Source organism: Harpegnathos saltator, unplaced genomic scaffold (assembly GCF_003227715.2).
Source record: "Harpegnathos saltator strain DR-91 unplaced genomic scaffold, Hsal_v8.6 scaffold237, whole genome shotgun sequence".
Lineage (NCBI taxonomy): Eukaryota > Metazoa > Arthropoda > Insecta > Hymenoptera > Formicidae > Harpegnathos > Harpegnathos saltator.
In genome coordinates this window covers 537,084-555,486 of record NW_020230025.1, presented here as the reverse complement: position 1 = coordinate 555,486, position 18,403 = coordinate 537,084, and the positions used below count along the sequence as shown (strand labels likewise).

The 18,403-nt window shown below is 54.9% G+C and overlaps 1 protein-coding gene across 3 annotated transcripts in view; it reads left to right on the top strand.

The window, feature by feature from the left end:
* Positions 1 to 18,403, top strand: part of LOC105184726 (rho GTPase-activating protein 17) — a 141,462-nt gene that overhangs the window by 83,647 nt on the left and 39,412 nt on the right. For 2 of the 3 annotated variants that reach the window (XM_019842133.2, XM_011143682.3), the window contains 4 exons: positions 3,579 to 3,814; positions 7,940 to 8,166; positions 8,380 to 8,681; positions 8,991 to 9,268. In XM_019842133.2, the coding sequence (XP_019697692.2) occupies positions 3,579 to 3,814; positions 7,940 to 8,166; positions 8,380 to 8,681; positions 8,991 to 9,268 (1,043 nt within the window). The remainder of the gene's footprint in view (positions 1 to 3,578; positions 3,815 to 7,939; positions 8,167 to 8,379; positions 8,682 to 8,990; positions 9,269 to 18,403) is intronic. The other variant, XM_025298760.1, reaches the window with a different exon arrangement.

Below are 18,403 nucleotides of genomic sequence, written 5' to 3'. Positions count from 1 at the left end.
TTTTTCTCCCCGCGACTGTGCAAACATTGCCGTCGGCGGTCGAACTGTCGGCCAACAGAACGGCGGCGCGCACGATCGTTAAACAATGCCTCTCACTACCTTGGGAGTTCCCGCGGTGTCGTTACGATATTTGTCGTACGTGCCGGCGACGCGCTACCGCCGCGTCGCGCCGGCGTAAAAGTCGCGAAAAACGTGAGAAACGAGCGCGGGAAAGGGAGAGAGACGTGCTGTTACGGCGAGACGGAGTTCGCGCGGCTGAGGAAACCTTCCGTTTCGTGTGATTAGCGTGGCGCAACAATGTGCACGCTGGCGGGACTCGTCGCTCTTATCAACAAGTAATTTCAGCAAAAATCGACGACGAGCTGCCGAGCGACTCTCTTCCTCGATCACGGTCGTTCGTCTCACGTCACGTTTCGTCACGATCCGTCGCGAGGCCGCGCGCTTTTCATCGGCCGTGCGCACTTAATAATATTTCCTCTTTAATGGGCTGCCGTAAATTCTGGCAGTCTACAAATCATCGAGCCTCCGGCTCCGCGCGGCGGCGCGCGCGACGGCGCTATTGAAATTCATTAAAATTAATTAAGTCCTTTTCCTCGCTCGCGCGACGACGCGCCACCGACATACCGTTGCCGTCATCCTCATTAACGGCCCGGTTCGTCATGAAACGGTGCCTACGCACAATGTTTGGTGCCCGCATACTCTCCAATTTTATAACTATTTGGACGTCTTTTATGGCGAGTCATCTCCCCGTCCTCTCTCTCTCTCTCTCTCTCTCTCTCTCTCTCTCGCCGGTCGCGTCCGCTCGCGCGGTGCGTGTCTTCTTGTTCGCGCTTCCTCGTCCCGGCTCTCCACGGCGCGGCGCGGCGCGGCGAGCGGGGGGAGTAGAGTTTCCCCAGCCGGCAAATAGCGCCTAATGGAATTTTTATGGGCAGCTGTAAATATCCCAACTCGAAATAATGAAGACATTTGGCGGAGTGTCATAGAAGCGGCTTTTACGATCGCTACTCTCGCCTGTGTCTCGCGCCGCTTTCGCGCCACCGGATCGTAGAATGTAGCGCGTCGACGACGACGCGCGCGAACGCTGCGCTCTTAACGTCGGACGCAAGAATCACACAACGTTCGCGCTCGCGACGGGACGTGAAGTGACGTGACGTGAATTTGAGGTTATATTTGATATTACGATCACCGTAACGCGCCGTAATAATGAATTCTGCTGTGAGGCATTATCAATTTGTAAATTTAATTTTGGCCGGGTATTTGTATCGTCAACTGTGTGGAAGAGGAAACGAATACGAATACCATTGGTGTGAGAGATATTTTTCGAAGAAGAATTCAGTTTGGTGACGGACGGACATAACCTGGCGCAACGTTGATTGGCTGAAAGTGTCACGTGAACAGTCCGACTTGACGGAACGCAACATCTAAACTTGACATTGGCAAGCTTCACGTCGCGTTAAGTTCCGATGTTTCACGTCACGTTACGTAAAGTCGATCGTAACTAGCCGCGTATAAAACAATGTGTTTTAGGTGTTTTTGTGTCACTTCACGTCCCGTCGCGTCCCGTTACGTTAAGTTCATCGTAATCCCGGCCTTACTTCCGTACGGGCTCATAGCGGAGGCGGTTGACACCCGTTATCGTCTCCGCTATTCTCTATCCGGGCGCTATCGGCCCGCTCGGTGCAAGTACCAGCCTCGTTCGCGGTCGATATCTCGATATGCCTGACTTTGGAAGATCCCGCGCGGTCGTTCGCTGAATTGCGGATGACGATTGCCCATGACGACGACACTCGCGGTTCCGCGAGATCCAACAATTCAGCTCGCGAAGACGCGTGTTATCGATGTGCCCTTCGAGAGTCTAATGAACGTTCGTGGCGGAGAAGGCGCGAGCGCCGGTCGGCGAAGAAACAACTGTCGCGAGTAGAGTGATCATATCTCAGTCATAAAGAAAGAGTAAAAGACGGGTAAGAAAAAGTGTATAAAAGAGTACTAATTACGGTCCCAAAAGAGTGCAGTAGAAGTAGAACACAAAATCATATAAAAGTCGAGGTGACGTCAAATAATATGAAAATTGTGTCATTTTGACGTCAGAATGATGATTTTGTGTTTTATCTGGGACAATGATTAATGGATTACTAGGTATTTAATATTTAAAATAAAACATAGTGGGCTACTAAATAAACCGAGAAATATTAGTCGAGCACATATATTTTATTATATTATTAAGATACTTTATAGTTATTTATTTTGCGCTACTCCGTACATCGCTTAACAATTTCTTATTGCTTAGAGGATAATCGTAAAATTCAGACCAATCAAATTCTTTCTAATTTAACCATTTAACCATTAATAAACTTTTTTTTACCGAGTCAACGGTAAACCTATTTCTTTCATCAGTCCATTGCGCAGTCCTCTTTCTACGTTTGCGTTGTGGCTCTCGGTAGTTGCGCAGAACCTCTACGCATAATCGGGTATTGGCGCTCGCGGCGCTCAAATGCTGTGAGTGAGATAAAAACGTCACCGAAGTCTGCTCTCTGGTGATTGTCGACAAAGTATAATCGACATTACGAAAAAAAGAGTACGATACGTAAAAAGTAGAAAGTACTCTTATTACCACCTTAAAAAGAGTACATGTACTCTTAAAAGAATATGGGGTCACCCTAGTCGCGAGGGGATCGCGATGAGCACGGTAACTTGTGCCCAAAATCGAGCGCGAAAGAAGCCACGCGATACGAAGAGGGGGGGGGGAGGAGGAGGAGGAGGAGCAGGAGGAGGCCCTCGTATCTCGCGTTCCACGGCACCGTTGGCCGGCGTCAACCGCTGCATTAAGCGCGGCCGATCGTATCGGCCGGCAAATTCGGCGGTTGCGGACGAGTTACTGCCTCCATAAAATTCCCGGCGCTTAACGATGACAAGAATTTATTGGATATTTTCGGTGGAGCCGCGGTGGTGGCCGCTCTCTCGAGCCCCTCTCGACGACGAGATCCCCGTCCGATCTCGCCGCCCTCCCGCGCCCCCTCCCTCTTCTTTCTCTCTCTCTCTCTCTCTCCTCACCTCTCGTCGCTCCTTTCTCTCTCTCGCTCCCGCTTACGAGATACGCGTCTTCGATCGAGGTGAAAGATAATAGCGCTGGCCGTGGGCCGGGGCCATTTATTGTGCGTAAATCTGCCGGTGTCAGTGGCTAAGCGCCGCCACCGTGCGTAATCGTGTCCTACGGTGATCCCTCTTGCGTATTTCATCGAAATTCCCTGTGTCGAAAGACACCGTTTACACGACGACGCGACGTCGCGGGGAAGCTTTACGACGTCAGCGCGGCATTACGCGTCGCCTCGTCGTTACGAAGCTCGACCTCCGCCGCTTGTTTTGTCGCAACGCGCGCGCGCTACCAATTTACCGCTTCGTCAGAGGCGTCTCTGAGAGTCGCTCCTCGCGCGATAGTCGACGTCCTTTTCGAGGTTTCTTGAGAGAGAGAGAGAGAGAGAGAGAGAGAGAGAGAGAGTCAGTCTCTCTCGGGGGCGCTCTTTCCACGCGTCTTCTCACCGAGCCGGGCTTGACGAGCTTGTTCGCTTTGCTGCTTCCAGGTGAGGTGTCGGGCGAGAGCGTGTCCACGGGTACAGCACCACGTGGCGGCGACCGTGGAGAGACAGCGGATTTAGGAACGCACACGGAGAACAACGACGGGGCCACCCTGGCAGCGAACACAGCGGTCGACGCCAGGGGCGGGAGCCCTCAGGGTGCCCACCTGTCCGGTGCGGCAACCCCGAGGCCACCGAGGAACAGGAGGCGGCAGAACCAGAATGGTCTCGACACCACCCAGGTGAGGGGGCGCGTTTGCTCTTTCGCGGGACTGTCGAGAAGGAGAAACGTCGACGGTCGACGCGTCCCTGGTGTAGGGGATGCAACGATTTCTCAGAATATCGATAACGATATTATCGTTATTCAGAACCATCGATAACGATAATGTGGATAATTTTGAAAAATATCGATATTTATATAAAAAAAAAAATGTATACATACAGGGGTGGTATGCATATAAAAGGTATGCGGGAAAAATTTGAAAAGATCTTTTAAAAATTTTTCTCTTGATATAATTTATCGTCGTATTCTTATTAGAAGATATATAACGAACCGCGGTCATTTGCCGGAGATCACCACCATATGCACGGAGCAGGAGATCTATTACGGTTCAACGATTGAGGTGGAAATGATAAAAGTGAGCGAATTTACTAGACATCGAGATCAATTGCATAATACATGTTCTAGTGAATTGACTCACTTTTTGGTCATTTTCATCTCGGTCGTAGAACCGTAATACGCCCTCAGATCTCTAACTGAAAAATACGAAAATCAGTAAAATTCATATCGATACGTCGGTTTTATCGGAGACAAAAAATATCGAAAAATATTTCGATATTATCGACTTATCGTTGCATCGCTATGCCTGGTGTGTCCGCGACGCTCTCGCGAGCGCTCCTGGCACGCTCGCGCTCGCGCGGCGTGTTTGCGCTAAATTCCTGGACGCTCCGAGGCTCCCCCGTGCGCCTACGCAAACGCGCGCGCACAACGTGTTGACGTAACGTGACCGTCGTACGCGAGTCGCGCGGGACTTTTCCGTTATTCTTTCCCGTCGCTGCGCGACATTTGTCGTACAAATTTCCCCCGAGAGAGTTCTTCCGCGAAGAGCCGAGTGTTTGAACCTTCTCGTCCAGCGCTCGCTCGCTCGTCACGTGCGCCGGCTCTCGGCGAGAGGAGAGCTGCGACTAGGGATTTAGCGGTTTTAAATCGATTCTCTGGAACTGAATTGATTCGAGGTTTCGATCTGTCAATTCTGAAAATCGCCAACACGATTTCTTCACTCTCTACTGGTACATGTTTAGTTTCCTTTAGTTGCCCTTTAGATGTCCCGATGGACGAAAATTTTCAACGGAACGGAACGCGCGAACCAATCACAGCCACTCCATACAATAATATATATTATATATATATATATATGCATATAATAGTAAACGTGATTTCTTATTTAATAACGTTTAAAAACCCTTGATTGATGTTTAATCAAACGAATTAAATCCTTAGCATAAAGATTTAAAAATCTTTTTCTATCTTGTTGTGGCCACACACACACACACACACACACACACACACACACACACACACACACACACACAACACAACCAAAAGAGTATACCATCTGTTTAATTTCTTTAATTCATATTAAATTTTATATGAATTAAACACGAGGTCTACTTTAGAGTGTAGAGATTTGACAGATAGTATACTTTAATGGTGGAGTGGTTCACTTTACATGCATACCGATTCAAATCGATTTTTTGCAAAACGATTTTTTAAAGATCGATTTTTTTCTCTTCGTGATTCGAATCGATCTTTAAATCGCGATCTGTTTGTTTGAAGAAAAAAAAATCAGCATCCCTAGCTGCGACTCGACTCTGCTCAGAGGCCCGCGGTAGCGAGTCGTCCTCGCGCGCACGTGTACACGTGGAGTCCCGTTTAAGGCCGAAGGCGCGCGCGGTAACTATGTCAACTGACATTGGAGAAACCGCGGTGTCATCCCGCCGTTGACATCCGCGTCGATCCGCCGGACGCTTCTGTAAACGACTCGGCCGGAGAAGCGGAGGAAGAAGAAGAAAAAAAAAATGATCGAAGTAGAAAAAAGAGAGGAGCCTCCGCTGGCTGCTTAGGAGCGGAGCGATGGTAAAAAATTGACGCTCGTCGTTAGAAAGAATAGCCGGGCCGTGACGCGCGGGAATTTCTCCTTAGCCGAGAGAGACCCGTAACTCCGATGAATAGGTGGATCTCTCGGACGGATACACCCCGAGGGAGACTCGAGAAATTAATCGCCCGTGTACGGAGGCCCCCCCCTCTCTCTCTCTCTCTCTCTCTCGGCCTGACTGATTAGCTTTCCGGTATCCGGGATTCCGCGCGCCGGCTATTCGATCAACGATAATGGCGGGCGGGGGGGGGGGATTAGTTGTCGCTCGCATCGGAATTATTCGGGAGGCGGCGGCAACTCCCTCCCCTTCCCCCTTTCACAATAACGTTCAATTCATTCGCTGAAACTCCGTCCGAGCGGCAGGTAGACGACGACTCGTCTACCTGCAATTCCGCAAACGGCGAGCCCGCGAAGGGCTCGATCGTTCTTCCCGCGCAGAGCACCACCGCGAAGTAACCTACCCGCGGGGCTCCGCGTCGACGACGACGGTGCGCGCCGCTCGAAAGCTCCCTCGTCGAAAGCACGCTCCTCTCTCGCGAAGCGCTCCTCAAGTTGCCCACGGTTGAGGCGGTTCGCGGCGGCCGGAACGGCCATTCGAAACGTACACACGAGATCGTGTCCGCGTCGTGAGCCCGGAGCGGTTCCTTGTCAGGGAAGAGGTTCTCGCAGGCGAGAAAGAGATTTACCGCGGCCTCTGCTGCGCGAGCGGCTGCTCCTCGGGGACCCTATTCTACGCCAATCGAGTCTCGTTCTTCTTGGTGTCACGGCGCGCTCTCTCGCCGCGCCGGAGAGGAGTCGACTCTTGCGCCACGCGTTGCCTTCATTACCATATCTCAGATGCAATCTGTTCCCGGGAACTAATGCACCGGGCGAGCGAGCGAGCGAGCGAGAGAGAGAGCGAGATAGCGAGAGAGAGAGAGAGAGAGAGAGAGAGAGAGAGAGAGAGGGATTCCCCGCCGTCCCGCGAGCGGAACGTATCTCGGTGCGCCGAGCTGCGCGCTGCGTCCGACTCTCTCGACGTCCGTCTCGTCCGACGTCGAAGGCGTGGTGCCGTTGAGAATTCTCCCGGGGACGAACGGGAAGTGCCTTTTTGCCGCGCGTGCATAAAGTCGGTTTGTTAACGTTAGCAGCGTCAGCTACGTGTTGAGAAGTCGCGCCGCGCCGCGCGCGAGATTAGTCGAATGAGATCGTCCGCCGGACTACAATGGGAGAAACGGCGCGGACGTGTCCTTATCGGCGCTCGCGGTGAGCCGATTTGCAACAATAATTTCCCTCGCAGCTCCGTCATCCGCGCGACGACCTTGTCTCATTGTCTCCCGTCGTCTCTCATTGTTCATTGTTGCATTGTCCCTGTGATTTTTCATGATTTGCAGTCGGCATTCACCGCGCGAGCGCGCGCATGGAGAACGGCTAATTATCTATCTTCCTATCGGCCATCAATTATCGCGCGCTGTATGTACAATCGCGTATTCTTAAATATGGTAAAGCAACCTTTCCGACTTTCGAGCGAGTGTGTCGGGTCGGCGGAACTTTTTGAGAGACGACGCCGCTGCCGCTGCCGCTGCCGCGCGCGGCCTTCGTTCCCTCGCGAGCGCAACGCGCGAGGCGCGACGAGGAGGTAGTAAAGATAGCGAGATTATTGTCGCGTCGCGGGTAGGATGAAATGACGAACAGACTTGCGGACATGTCCGACACGGCGGCTTCACGCCGCGCCGAGGGCACTCAACAGTTCGGACATTTTTATTGACCGCGCGTGTCGTCGTAGTACATACATCGCGCGCGTGGCGACGAAGCGAACGTCCTCGCCGGACGTTTTCGCCGGCGGAGGAGGAGGAGGAGCCTGGAAGACGGGAGAATTTCTCTCGCGACGTCGCGTAGCGGCTAGTAAAGCTGCCTCGATCGTTCGTTCCACGCAGCTTGCGCAAGAAAGATTTATATCACCTTGAAAACGTACGTTATCATTTTTCCCGTGTTTTTCCTTTTCCTCGCGCGAGACGAAGCGAGACGTCGCCGGGACCGGCATCCTCGATCGAGGAGCTTGCCTCGCGTCGCACCTGCCTGCGGCTCTCGCGGCCGCCAATTAGCACTTCCGCCTATACTCGTTCCCTTTATTGCCGTTTGATTGGCCCGCATTCCGGTGGCCGTTATCGCGTCCGGTCGCGCACGCTCGGCCCATTTTTCAAAAGAGCGGCGACTCGCTCGCTGTTGCAGGTCAAGACGGAGCGACTCACGCCCGACAATAACTCGACGTCGTCGAGGAGCGTGACGCCTTCTTCGTCGAGTCACCCAGGTACGCCGCCAAATGCTACGCCCTTGGGTGGACCCGAGGGCCCGCCGCCACCCCATCATCTCAAGCACATGGAGCAGATGATGGGGCGAAACTACAGTGATTTCATGAGGAGCCTCGCCGCCAAGTACAACAACGCCAACCCCAACGAGTACGTATCGACTTTGCCTCGTTAGAATCCCTCGCTCCCCTCCCCCTCCCCGTCCCTCGCCCCCGCCCCCGTAGCGTGGCGCGCTCTCGAGTTTGTAGCCGCGATTCCTCGGCAGTGCTGCAAGCTGATGGACGTGCACCCAGACACGCGCGCGCGTAACGGAGAGTTAATCGCCGAGAGGTTAATTGTCCCGTCGTCAATTGTGTTTTTCAGTTACTTTAGCACGCCGAGGAACGGCTATCCACCAGGCCTGGACCCGAGGTTTCCGGCCTTCAAGACCGCGGCGACGCCGTTCGTCGGCCTGATGGCGCCTCTAGGCGCTCCGCAACCACCGACCGTCCCGACCACCTCGCCGCTCTCGAACAAAGACCCGAAGGAGCAGAAGCAAGACAGCCTCTTCGGTAACCCCGTATTCCCGCCTATGATCGATATGTCTTCCACCCAGGCTCTCTTGCATATGGTACGGACTGCCAATGCCGCTCAGAGCGCCGCCGAGTTGGAGACATACCTCAAAGGTTATTGTCGCGAGAGACAACATTGCTTCTTTTTTCGTTTTTCTCCTCCCACTCTCTCTCTCTCTCTCTCTCTCTCTCTCTCTCCTTTTACATTTTTCTTTAGATTTCAGGAGCACCCGCTGCTTCTTCCTTACCTTTAGCGAGAAAAGTCTACTTTCAGTTGGTTCAAGTTGTCCGAGGTAGTCGAAAGAGAGGGAGAGGGGGAGAGAGAGAGAGAGAGAGAGAGAGAGAATAATTTGCAACTCAGCGCAGAGTAAAAACATGAGAGTAACAAACCGGACGTGTGTTCTTGCATCTGTCAACACACAGGGGCCAACAAGAGAGACGCAGGAGTGACGAGTCCGTTGGACCTCTCGAGCCCCGGCGGCTTCGCGCCTCGCAAGCGACAGCGGACGGAAACGCGGAGGTCCGAGAGCGTGTCGCCCAAGCCGAAGCCCGCCGCGAGACCGACCACGCCACCGCCCGTCAGGTGTCCATCGTTGTGCGGCCATATGCCCTGCGGTGACGGCCAGGCGGTGAATCGTTGGACCATCGAGGACGTCGTCAACTACGTCTCGTCGATCGACATCTGCGCCGAGTACGCCCAGGTCAGTGACTCGGTGTTTTTCCTTCACGCGTTACCGTTTCCCTCACCGTTTGCGCTCGAGCGACTTTTCCGGCGCCTCCAGTGAGGCGCGCGGCGACTCAATCGGCGAGGCAATCATCCCTCGCCTACCCCTCGCTTGATCTCGCCCGCGAGAGACGAAAGAGACGATTTCGCGCTTGCTGGCGACCCGCGACGACGATCGCTCGACGACGATTCCGCTCGGTCGCTCAAATAGACTCGGCCCGGCGGTCGCGCGTGAGTCGCGTACGATATAACACGTGCTACTTTTAATTGCTTTTGAAAGTCGGCCTCGTAATGAAACGGACGCGAACGCGCAACACCTTCCCGACTCCCACACACGTCAGTGAGGCAACGAGGCCCGGACGTGGAAGGCTTCGAATGACCTGACATCAGTCAATCCGGACAGTCTCGGTCAGCAGAACGAGAGAGAGAGGGGGGGGAGGAAGGGGGAGAAATACGACGCGCCAGCTAGGAGAATTCTATAATGACCCCTCGGAGCTAACATCGACCCTCCACCCCTTCTCTAGTTCGCGGCACCTATACTTTCTCCCTCCCCCCTTCCCGCTGCCCCCTTCGACGTCCGTTTCTGTCTTTCTCTCGTTCTTTCCCGAGGCAAAAGGCGCCCGCGAACGCGATCTCGCCACTCTTGCGAGCACTCTCGATAGTTTTTATGGACCATTTAACATTCTCTCCAGCTCTCCGGCAAATTGCGGGCGTGGTTGCGCGCGCGCGCGCGCGCGCGCTCTCGGCTTTTTCGAGTGCCCGCTAAAATTAACCGCGATCATGCTCATCCGTCCACTGTTCGGCCCGCTGAGAGCGCTTCCGCCGCTCGTTTTCCGCCGTCCACTTAGAGGCGCACCATTTCGCCTAGCGGTAACGACCTCTCGTCGTTAAACTGGGGCGCGGTCCACTTTCTCGCGGTCTCCTCCTCCTCCGCCTCCTCCTCCTCGTCCTCGTCAGTCCGCGTCAGTCCTCACTCGCGATCGTTCGGAACCGCGAGATGAATGGTTTCATAATTCGCGATAAAACGGAGAGCCGCAATTATCGGGCCTGCCGCTTGGTAGACGCAAATTGATTAATTACAGATAACCCTACACACTGCCATCTTTCGCTGCGCGTGTATATGTGTATGTGCGGTAATATATATATATATATATATATATACACACATATATATTTGTACACGCGATACGATCTTCCGTGCTCGGCGAATCGCGGCGGTGTCACGAGCGCGGCGCGCAGATCCGCGCCACTCCTCGCCGGCTTCGTGACAGAAGTTATTCCTCCGGCTGTCACATCGCTCACTCACACCTGACAGAGAGCAAGAGCCATGACTCCGCGCGCGAGTCGCCGCCGCCGCTCGAAAAATTCCCCATCCGTGTCACGAGTCGCAATTTCCTCTCACTTCACTTTGGGCAGCCGCGCTTTCGCAACGAAAAATTAAGACGCGCCGTTCCGGAGCGGTCTCTCTCTCTCTCCCCCCCCTCTCCCTCTCCGTCTCTCCGTCGTTATCCCAACGAGCGCGACGATAAGCGCGAGTAAATGTCGATGACGGGGCCTCTTCATAAATTCAGTCGCTCTCGGCGACTGGACCGGCGGAGGACTGTCGTCCGCTTGTCGCGGCACACTTTACTTCAACGAAGACTGGCCGCTCTCCGTATCGATATCAAAGTCGTCCCAGCTTAAATTCGATCACGTCGCGATACCGTAAAGCCACGACTCTCGTCGGGGCTCGTCATCGCGCGCTCTTGCGTGGTCGCGCGAGGTATCCTTCGCCAGATAAGAATCCGGTGTCGTGTGAACGTCGCGTCTCTTCTCTCTCTCTCTCTCTCTCTCTCTCTCTCTCTCTCTCTCTCTCTCACTCACTCTCTGTGGCGGCTATCTCGTCGCGTATATAAAGTGCGCACGGGCCGCTGCGATGCGGTATTCTCCGCGGCCACGGCGGTGCTGTTCGCCGGGGAAGAGCCGGTCCTTGAGTCTCTTACCTGCGGTATATACACTCGTGGCTTTGGCCCTCGTCATTCTTGAATCGAGTCGACGGCTGATCGAAGCACTCGAGGACCCTGCCCGAGTCCCCCCCTCCGTCTTTCTCTCGTTTTCTCTCTCCTCCTCGTCGCGCCGGCGTTCGATTACATTCGAGTATTCATGAATATGCATGACGCGAGGTGGGCGCCCGCGCAAAAATTTATGGCCCTGACAGTCTGACGTTTCGAGGACCGAGCGAGCGAGCGAGTCTACTACTACGCTTCTCGTTCGTCCTCGCGCGATCAGGGCCTAACGATATAGCCGAGGATAATCGCGACTGACAGGCCTCCGTGGGCCCCGCTACATTTCTCGAGGATCAACGTTCGAGTGGAAGCCCGCTAAACGTCGTTCGCTCGCGTTCGCGTTCGCGTCCGCGTCGTCGTGGAAGACGCGATAACGATTCCGCGCGAGTGTGTTTCGTAAGCCGTTCGATATTAAAGGCCGCGCCGGGTATGTGCGTGTATCGCATGACGAATGTTTCCTCTTCGTGTTGCAGGATCGATTCTCTGTATCGCGATAATTAATTCCGACGGCCGCCAATTTATGGGCGGGGGGAAGGACGCGCGTTTGTTCGCTGTAAATTCGATTTAATGCGAATGCAACGCGCAACAACAACGACGACGACGACGACGACGACGACGACGACGACGAGGAGTTTCCTCTCGCTCGGGTTCTTCTCTTTGCGCGGCCGCGGCTGCGGCCGCGGCCGCGCGGCGATCACGCGAATACGCAATATCGGGTCATTAAAACGCGTACAGGCGAAACCCGAATAAATCGCTCGGGGTTCATAAAGCGGGGCCGTCGTAATATTCTCCGTACACGCGGCGGCGGTCGTCATTTACATCGGCACCGCGTACCTCTCGTACGCTTCGCAGGCGGCGCGGCGCGTTCGATTCGCTATCGGATGACCGCGATGAATTCCGAGCGATCTCGCGACGCGGCAAATAAGGCGGACGGATCTCCCTTGGGAATTACACTGTCGATTCTAATCCTCACCTCCCCCCCTCCCGCTCGTTCTCGCGGAAAATATCGCGAACCGATCGACGACGGCCAAGAGGAGGCGCGATCCCCCTCCCCCCCCCCTCCCGTGTAGATGAGCTCGAAATATGGCGGCGATCCTTATCCGGCTCCGCCGTGTATCGGATCGTGCGCTCATTCTCGTTCGACGTTGCTTCCAGAGCAAAAGAAATACGAGAGAGAGAGAGAGAGAGAGGAAAGAAAACGGGACGGGATTCGATTAATATTCGCCGGCCGACGGACGCAACGAAGCTCCAGCGTCGATGAGACTTTAACGTTTTCTCCGCCGGGATACCGCGACGAGGTCCTCCCGAGACCTCCTCGATTGCACAAGCGTCCTCCCCCTCGACGGCCAAGTACGGCCGAGAAGCCCTTTCATCGTTCCCGCGCGTCGCGTTAACAACGCTCGCGCTTCGCAATCGCGCGCGTCGACTCGGCGATGGCGGACCGAGCGATGGATGGATCTTTCCCTAACCGAGAGCGTTACAGTACGCAGCGGTGCGCGGACTTTCTAACGATTCGGCGCGAGGCATGATCTGACCCGGGTCGACCTCTCTCTCTCTCTCTCTCTCTCTCCCCCCCCCTCCCTCCCTCCCTCCCTCCCCCCTCTCTCTCTCTTTCCCTCCCTCCTTCTCTCTCTCTCTCTCTCTCTCTCTCTTCTCTCTTTCTCTCTCTCTCTCTCTCTCTCTCTCTCTCTCTCTCTCGGGGGTCCGTCAGCTCGGCAGCGCGTATAACGTGTAACAGCATCACACGCGCGCGAGCGTGTACTCCGCGCTGACGCGGCGGTCAATTAATCATTAATAGGCGCTAATACCCGCCGCGTATCGCGTCGATTACGGACGTAGCGCGTCGAATAATGCTCGGAACGCGCGCGCTCCCCAGGATCGTTCCAGATCCTCTTGCCGCCGCGAGAGCGGCCGAAACGCTTCCTTCTACGTCGATCAATCTATAACGCCGAGCGCCGAGGCTTGATTTGCGCCGAGGGTTGCCCCGACACCGACGTGTCGGATGTGTTTGGGAAAGGATTGTGTGATGTTTCTATGATGGATGATCGATGAAATTACGGATCATTAAAAATCACCGCGGCATCGCCGTGCGCCTCTCTCGCGCGTGCGCGCGCACCGCGTTACATCAATCGCGTGTACGCCGCTGCGGATACCGCAGCCCCGCAGCGCGAGCGCGCGCTCGGCTGTTGGCGAGATTCTCTCTCGGGTTCTCTCTTTTCGCCGGGCGGCCGCGAGGAAGAAGGGCGGCCATTGGAACGAAAGGACGGTTCACGGGGTATAAAAAGCGCCCGGGAGGATAACTCTCTCTCTCTCTCTCTCTCTCTCTCTCTCTCTCTCTCTCTCTCTCTCTCTCTCTCTCTCTCTCTCTCTCTCTCTGTGTCAATTAACGTAATCTCCTTTCGACATACGCGATCGTTAACCTGTTTTTTCCGTCTGCCCCTTCTCTCGGAGGAGAGCAACGTGTAATTTGACGATAAGAGCGCTCTAACGAATTAATTAGGTTTATTAAGCACACTGAGCGAGCGTGCGCACGCGCGCGGCGAGTGTTGCTTTTAGACGGTGATATCGCGGCGATTGACCGACGCGGAGGAGAGGCCTTTACGCGTTGATTGTACGGTAGAACTCGCGGCTAAGCGTCCGTAATGATAGCTCCGAGCGCACTTGTATACGGCGGGCATTTACACTATTTACGAAATTAATGATGAAAAGCGTGTCGAGCGACGCTAACGCGTGATCCGCGCTCGCTCGCTCGCTCGCCCGCTCGTTCGCTCGCGTATATCGCGTATTCCGGCTACTTCGGTGCGATTGCACAGTGTGGTCTTCCGCTCTCGGCGCGATATCGATGGATCGCGCTGATACTTTAATGGCCCGGCCGGCCGCGTTCGCTTCGGCCGTCGGCGCGCGAATATTAGAAAGCAATGCCCGCCGCGCAAAAAGACGGGCGGAATTATAGCGCGAGTCTGACGAGTCGCGCATATCTCGCCGTTTTACGGCCGTCAAATTACGGCGGACAAGTGCGGTCTTTTTGCACGCTGCCGCGCGCAAGGTGACAGCTGCTGACAATGGCGGCGTCTTGGATTTTCCAATCTTCGCTGTTTTTACGCCGACGGGAAATCATCATCCCAGCAGCACGCCCCGGGATTATTTATTTATTCCACGAACCTCTATCAATCACGGTCCGCTCACCGGTTTTCTGCAGTTCGTAAAAGCCGACGGGGGAAGATGACGATGTGAAAGGGGTCGGTCGGTCGGTCGGTCGGTCGCTCGGCACCGCTTGGCATCGTTCGGTGGCACCAAAGTACCATCCTCTCGAAGGCTCGAAGGCGCCGTCCGAGGTGAAGCGTCGGTAACTCGCGCAATTATTCGGCAATTAGAGAGACCCGCGCCTCCGTTCGGCCGCATAAGTGCGAATTCGCCACGGTGCGCTGGAATCGTGCTTAGAAAGTAGCCCCTGTCGCGGGGGCGGGAGGGGCGACGGGGGATTTCCGCGCGGGATCCCTGCGACTCGTCGATCGATTTAATGCTCGCCCACGTGGCCAGTCGCGAGACCGCCTAATCGCCAGAACGTTAATTAACCCGGGGGCCACGTGCGCGCTTTCTCTCGCGCCGCGTGTACGTATGCGGCCGCGCATGAACGCGAACTTGTCCACGGAAAGGGACAGGGTGGTAGAGAAAGACACAGCGAGCGCGCGTTCCGGACTCGACGCGCTTTTTCCAGGCTCGACAGCTCGCTACCGTGGCCGCGCTCGAGCAGGAAGCCGATAAGCGCGAACGAGAGAGACAGAGAGAGAGAGAGAGAGAGAGCCCTCTCGGCCTCTATCTCGTGTTCTGTCATTCGCGAATAGAAACGTTGCGACCGGCGTGTTGACCGGCGGCCGAGTTTAATTAGCGAGCGGCCACCGCGCGCCTCTCCGGTAGTAGTAAAGCGCGTAAGAAAGACCATAATCGAGCGTGACACTCGAGCGTAAGACAGACCTAATCTCTCTCGTAGGAGAAGCAGACTTTGGAGATTTCGGCTCGATTACTCCGGTCTCCTGTTTTTCCCCGATTATTAAATCTGCTTGGTATCTCCACGACGATCACCATAGCCGCGGGCCGTCCCTCCCTCGTCTACTCGGCCGTTGATCGAGAGAGAGAGAGAGAGAGATTTGTACGCGAGGAGAGCCTCCGCCAACGCTGTCGCAGGATTATGCGATCATTAAGGACCGCGTCACGCGGCTTATTACGCGACTGATGTGACGCCGACGCTTGGCCGCTTGCAACCTTTTCACGAGACAACTCGGTCTCCGGTATACGTCCTAGTTTTCTTTCCTTCCTTCCTCCCTCCCTCCCTCTCGTCCTTCCTTCCGCTCGATCTCGCGCGCGCTCTCCTCTCGCCGGGTCGTTACGTGCAGCGAGCTTGCGAGCTATCACTCACGTTCCCCACGTCGCCGGCCGTCGGAGCCCCCGGCCTCGACATCGGGTTACCACATATTCCCGACTAGTTAAGGCTGCCCGCATCCCACACGCCGTTACGTATGGACATTGTAATCTCCAGGCGGTCGCTAACAACGAGAGAAAGACAGTGCGCGCGCGAGTATATCGACAGTCGTTGGATCGGCCGCTCGCTCGCCGAAGTCGAGCTGTAATCAACGTCTTATTGGATCCAACGGTGTGTCTTCGTCCCGTGCTGTAACTCTCTCTCTCGTCCGAGTCCTTGTTCGCCGAGAATACGGATACCTCTTCCGGCTACCGCACTCGTTAGCGCACGGGGAACAATGTCGAGAGTGATTGAATTAGGGATAATGACGCGTGTCGCGGCGGTTAAGTCGTTGATGACGGGAAAACACCTCTTGCTTTCTTCCGTCGTCGTCGTCGTCGTCGTCGTCGTCGAATTCGCCCGAGATAATCGCGAAAGCTCGAGATGATAATCGCGGCGACCCGCCGACAAATTGGACGAGGCTCGAAATGAAGGCGAAATCGAAACGAGCGCGAATCAATCCGCCCCGCTGCTCGCCGATAAATTTCGCGGCCGCGAGTCCTCGGCGACGTCCATATCTGTCTCGAGTCTCGGCGACGTCCTGCGGAATTAAGGAGCGCGCAGATCGTATCGATAATGTCCGGGCGATTGCGTCTTCATGCCGGTCGGTACGTACGCCGAGATGAAAGCTCCCGGCAACTGTGGGATGTCTCGGCGTGAAATCGCCGACTACGCCGATTGATTCCCCCACGGCTCGTTAGGCTATGACTAATTACCGCTCGTTATAGGTCAATGCTTAATTACACCGCGGGCGAGATTCCACCTTCGCTTGTCGGCCTTATCGCCTTCGTGATCTTAGAAGCGGCAACAGGTTCTCTCTCTCTCTCTCTCTCTCTCTCTCTCTCTCTCTCTCTCTCTCTCTCTCTCTCTCTCTCTCTCCCCGCGGCGAACCCGCCGCGATTTTATGCACGAACACCATAATTCCTGCTCCGAATATCGTTGAACCGCCGCGACCTCCGCGCATTCATGTGTCACGAGCGGCGTAACGAGAATTGCCAATTTATATTTATACATGCACACGCGCTTCGGCCGCGCGTGTACCTCCGTACGAGCATAATTAATCGGGTAGCAGACGAAATTAATGCGCCTGCGAAATTTCAAGCTCGCACGAGTTGTCTCTCCCTCTCTCTCTCTCTCTCTCTCCCTCCCTCTCTAGGTTGCTATTACGATCGGGGGGGAGACAGAGAAAGAAAGCGAGAACGAGAAAGAACGCGTGAGACCGGCTGAAGAATATTAATGAATGAGCGAGGAGAGCGAGAAAGAAAGAGAGAGAGAGAGAGAGAGAGAGAGAGAGAGAGAGAGACGAAAAATATGCACCACGCCGCGCGGCTCTGTCGGGATTTGTGAGAAATATAGGTTAGCCTTGTGAGACATCTCCGACTAGGAAGCAAGCCGCTCGCGGCTTTTTTGCTCCGGCTGTTGCGTGAACGCGAGCATAAAGTGCCATCGGCGCGTCGGTCCTTAAATGGCATGTCCTTGCATCCTCGCGCACCGCCGCTGCTACACGGATGCGCGCTCTCGGTTTCATTAAATTCCCACTCGCCGTGCTTCACTCCAGAGACGTCTTTAGTCGCTTGTACAAGCACGTACGATCGTAGGCACGCTCATCCGCATTTTCACAAAGGAGAGAGTGAGTGAATGAATGAATGAGAAGGCAAGAGAGAGAGAGAGAGAGAGAGAGAAACGATGCACGAGCCTCCGCGATTTTTCCCCTCGCTGGATATTCCAACGCGCGTCCTGCTGTTCGCGCGGTATTCAATTTTAATAAGACACGACGGACTCGTATTTATGTCCAGCTTCTCCTCTTACTTTGTCGACGTTTCGACATTTCCTTCACGTCCGGTAAAACAACCCGCGAAAGTTACCTTTGTAAGATTGGCCCGTGAAAAAATCGCGATGACAATCCCACGCGAGCCATCCTTCGTCAGCGATCATTTTCAGACCTGCTTACATATTGTCCACGTCTGAAAAAAGAAAAGAAAAAAAGACCTGCGCCGTTCGGTCTTTGTCCAGCTTCATTCTCGTTGGAGAAAGATAGCTGGACGAAGAAGATAGCTAATCCGTGGGCGAATGCGAGAGGGAATACAGCTGTCTTCTTCGAATCCTGTCTTGAATTTTTCCTCACAGGTCGGCACACAATCGTCGCGTCTCAGGTTGAACGCGTTTCCCCTCCGCCTCCTGAAAAATTCCACCCTGCCGCGGCACTCGCGTGTGTGCGAGAAGTGTGCGCGCACTTTACGCGCTTACGTGCCCATGCGGCGCGTCTCCCCGCCGCGGATTCGCTTCGCTTCGCTCGCCACGTATCTTGTTATCGTTTAAGAGGCTGATTACGAAACGCGGTAGGCTCTCGCAGGCCGCTCTGAGCAGATGATTGCGCGATGATGAGGTCTGGAATCACGAAACATCGGCGACGTGGTCGTCACGGCCGTCTTCGTCGTTTCGCTCGCTCTCTCTCTCTCTCACCCTCATTCTTCTCCCTCGGCGTGCTCTCTCGACTTCTCGTCGAGTTGTGCGGCGGACTGATGAATGGCCGGCCGACCCTCTGTTC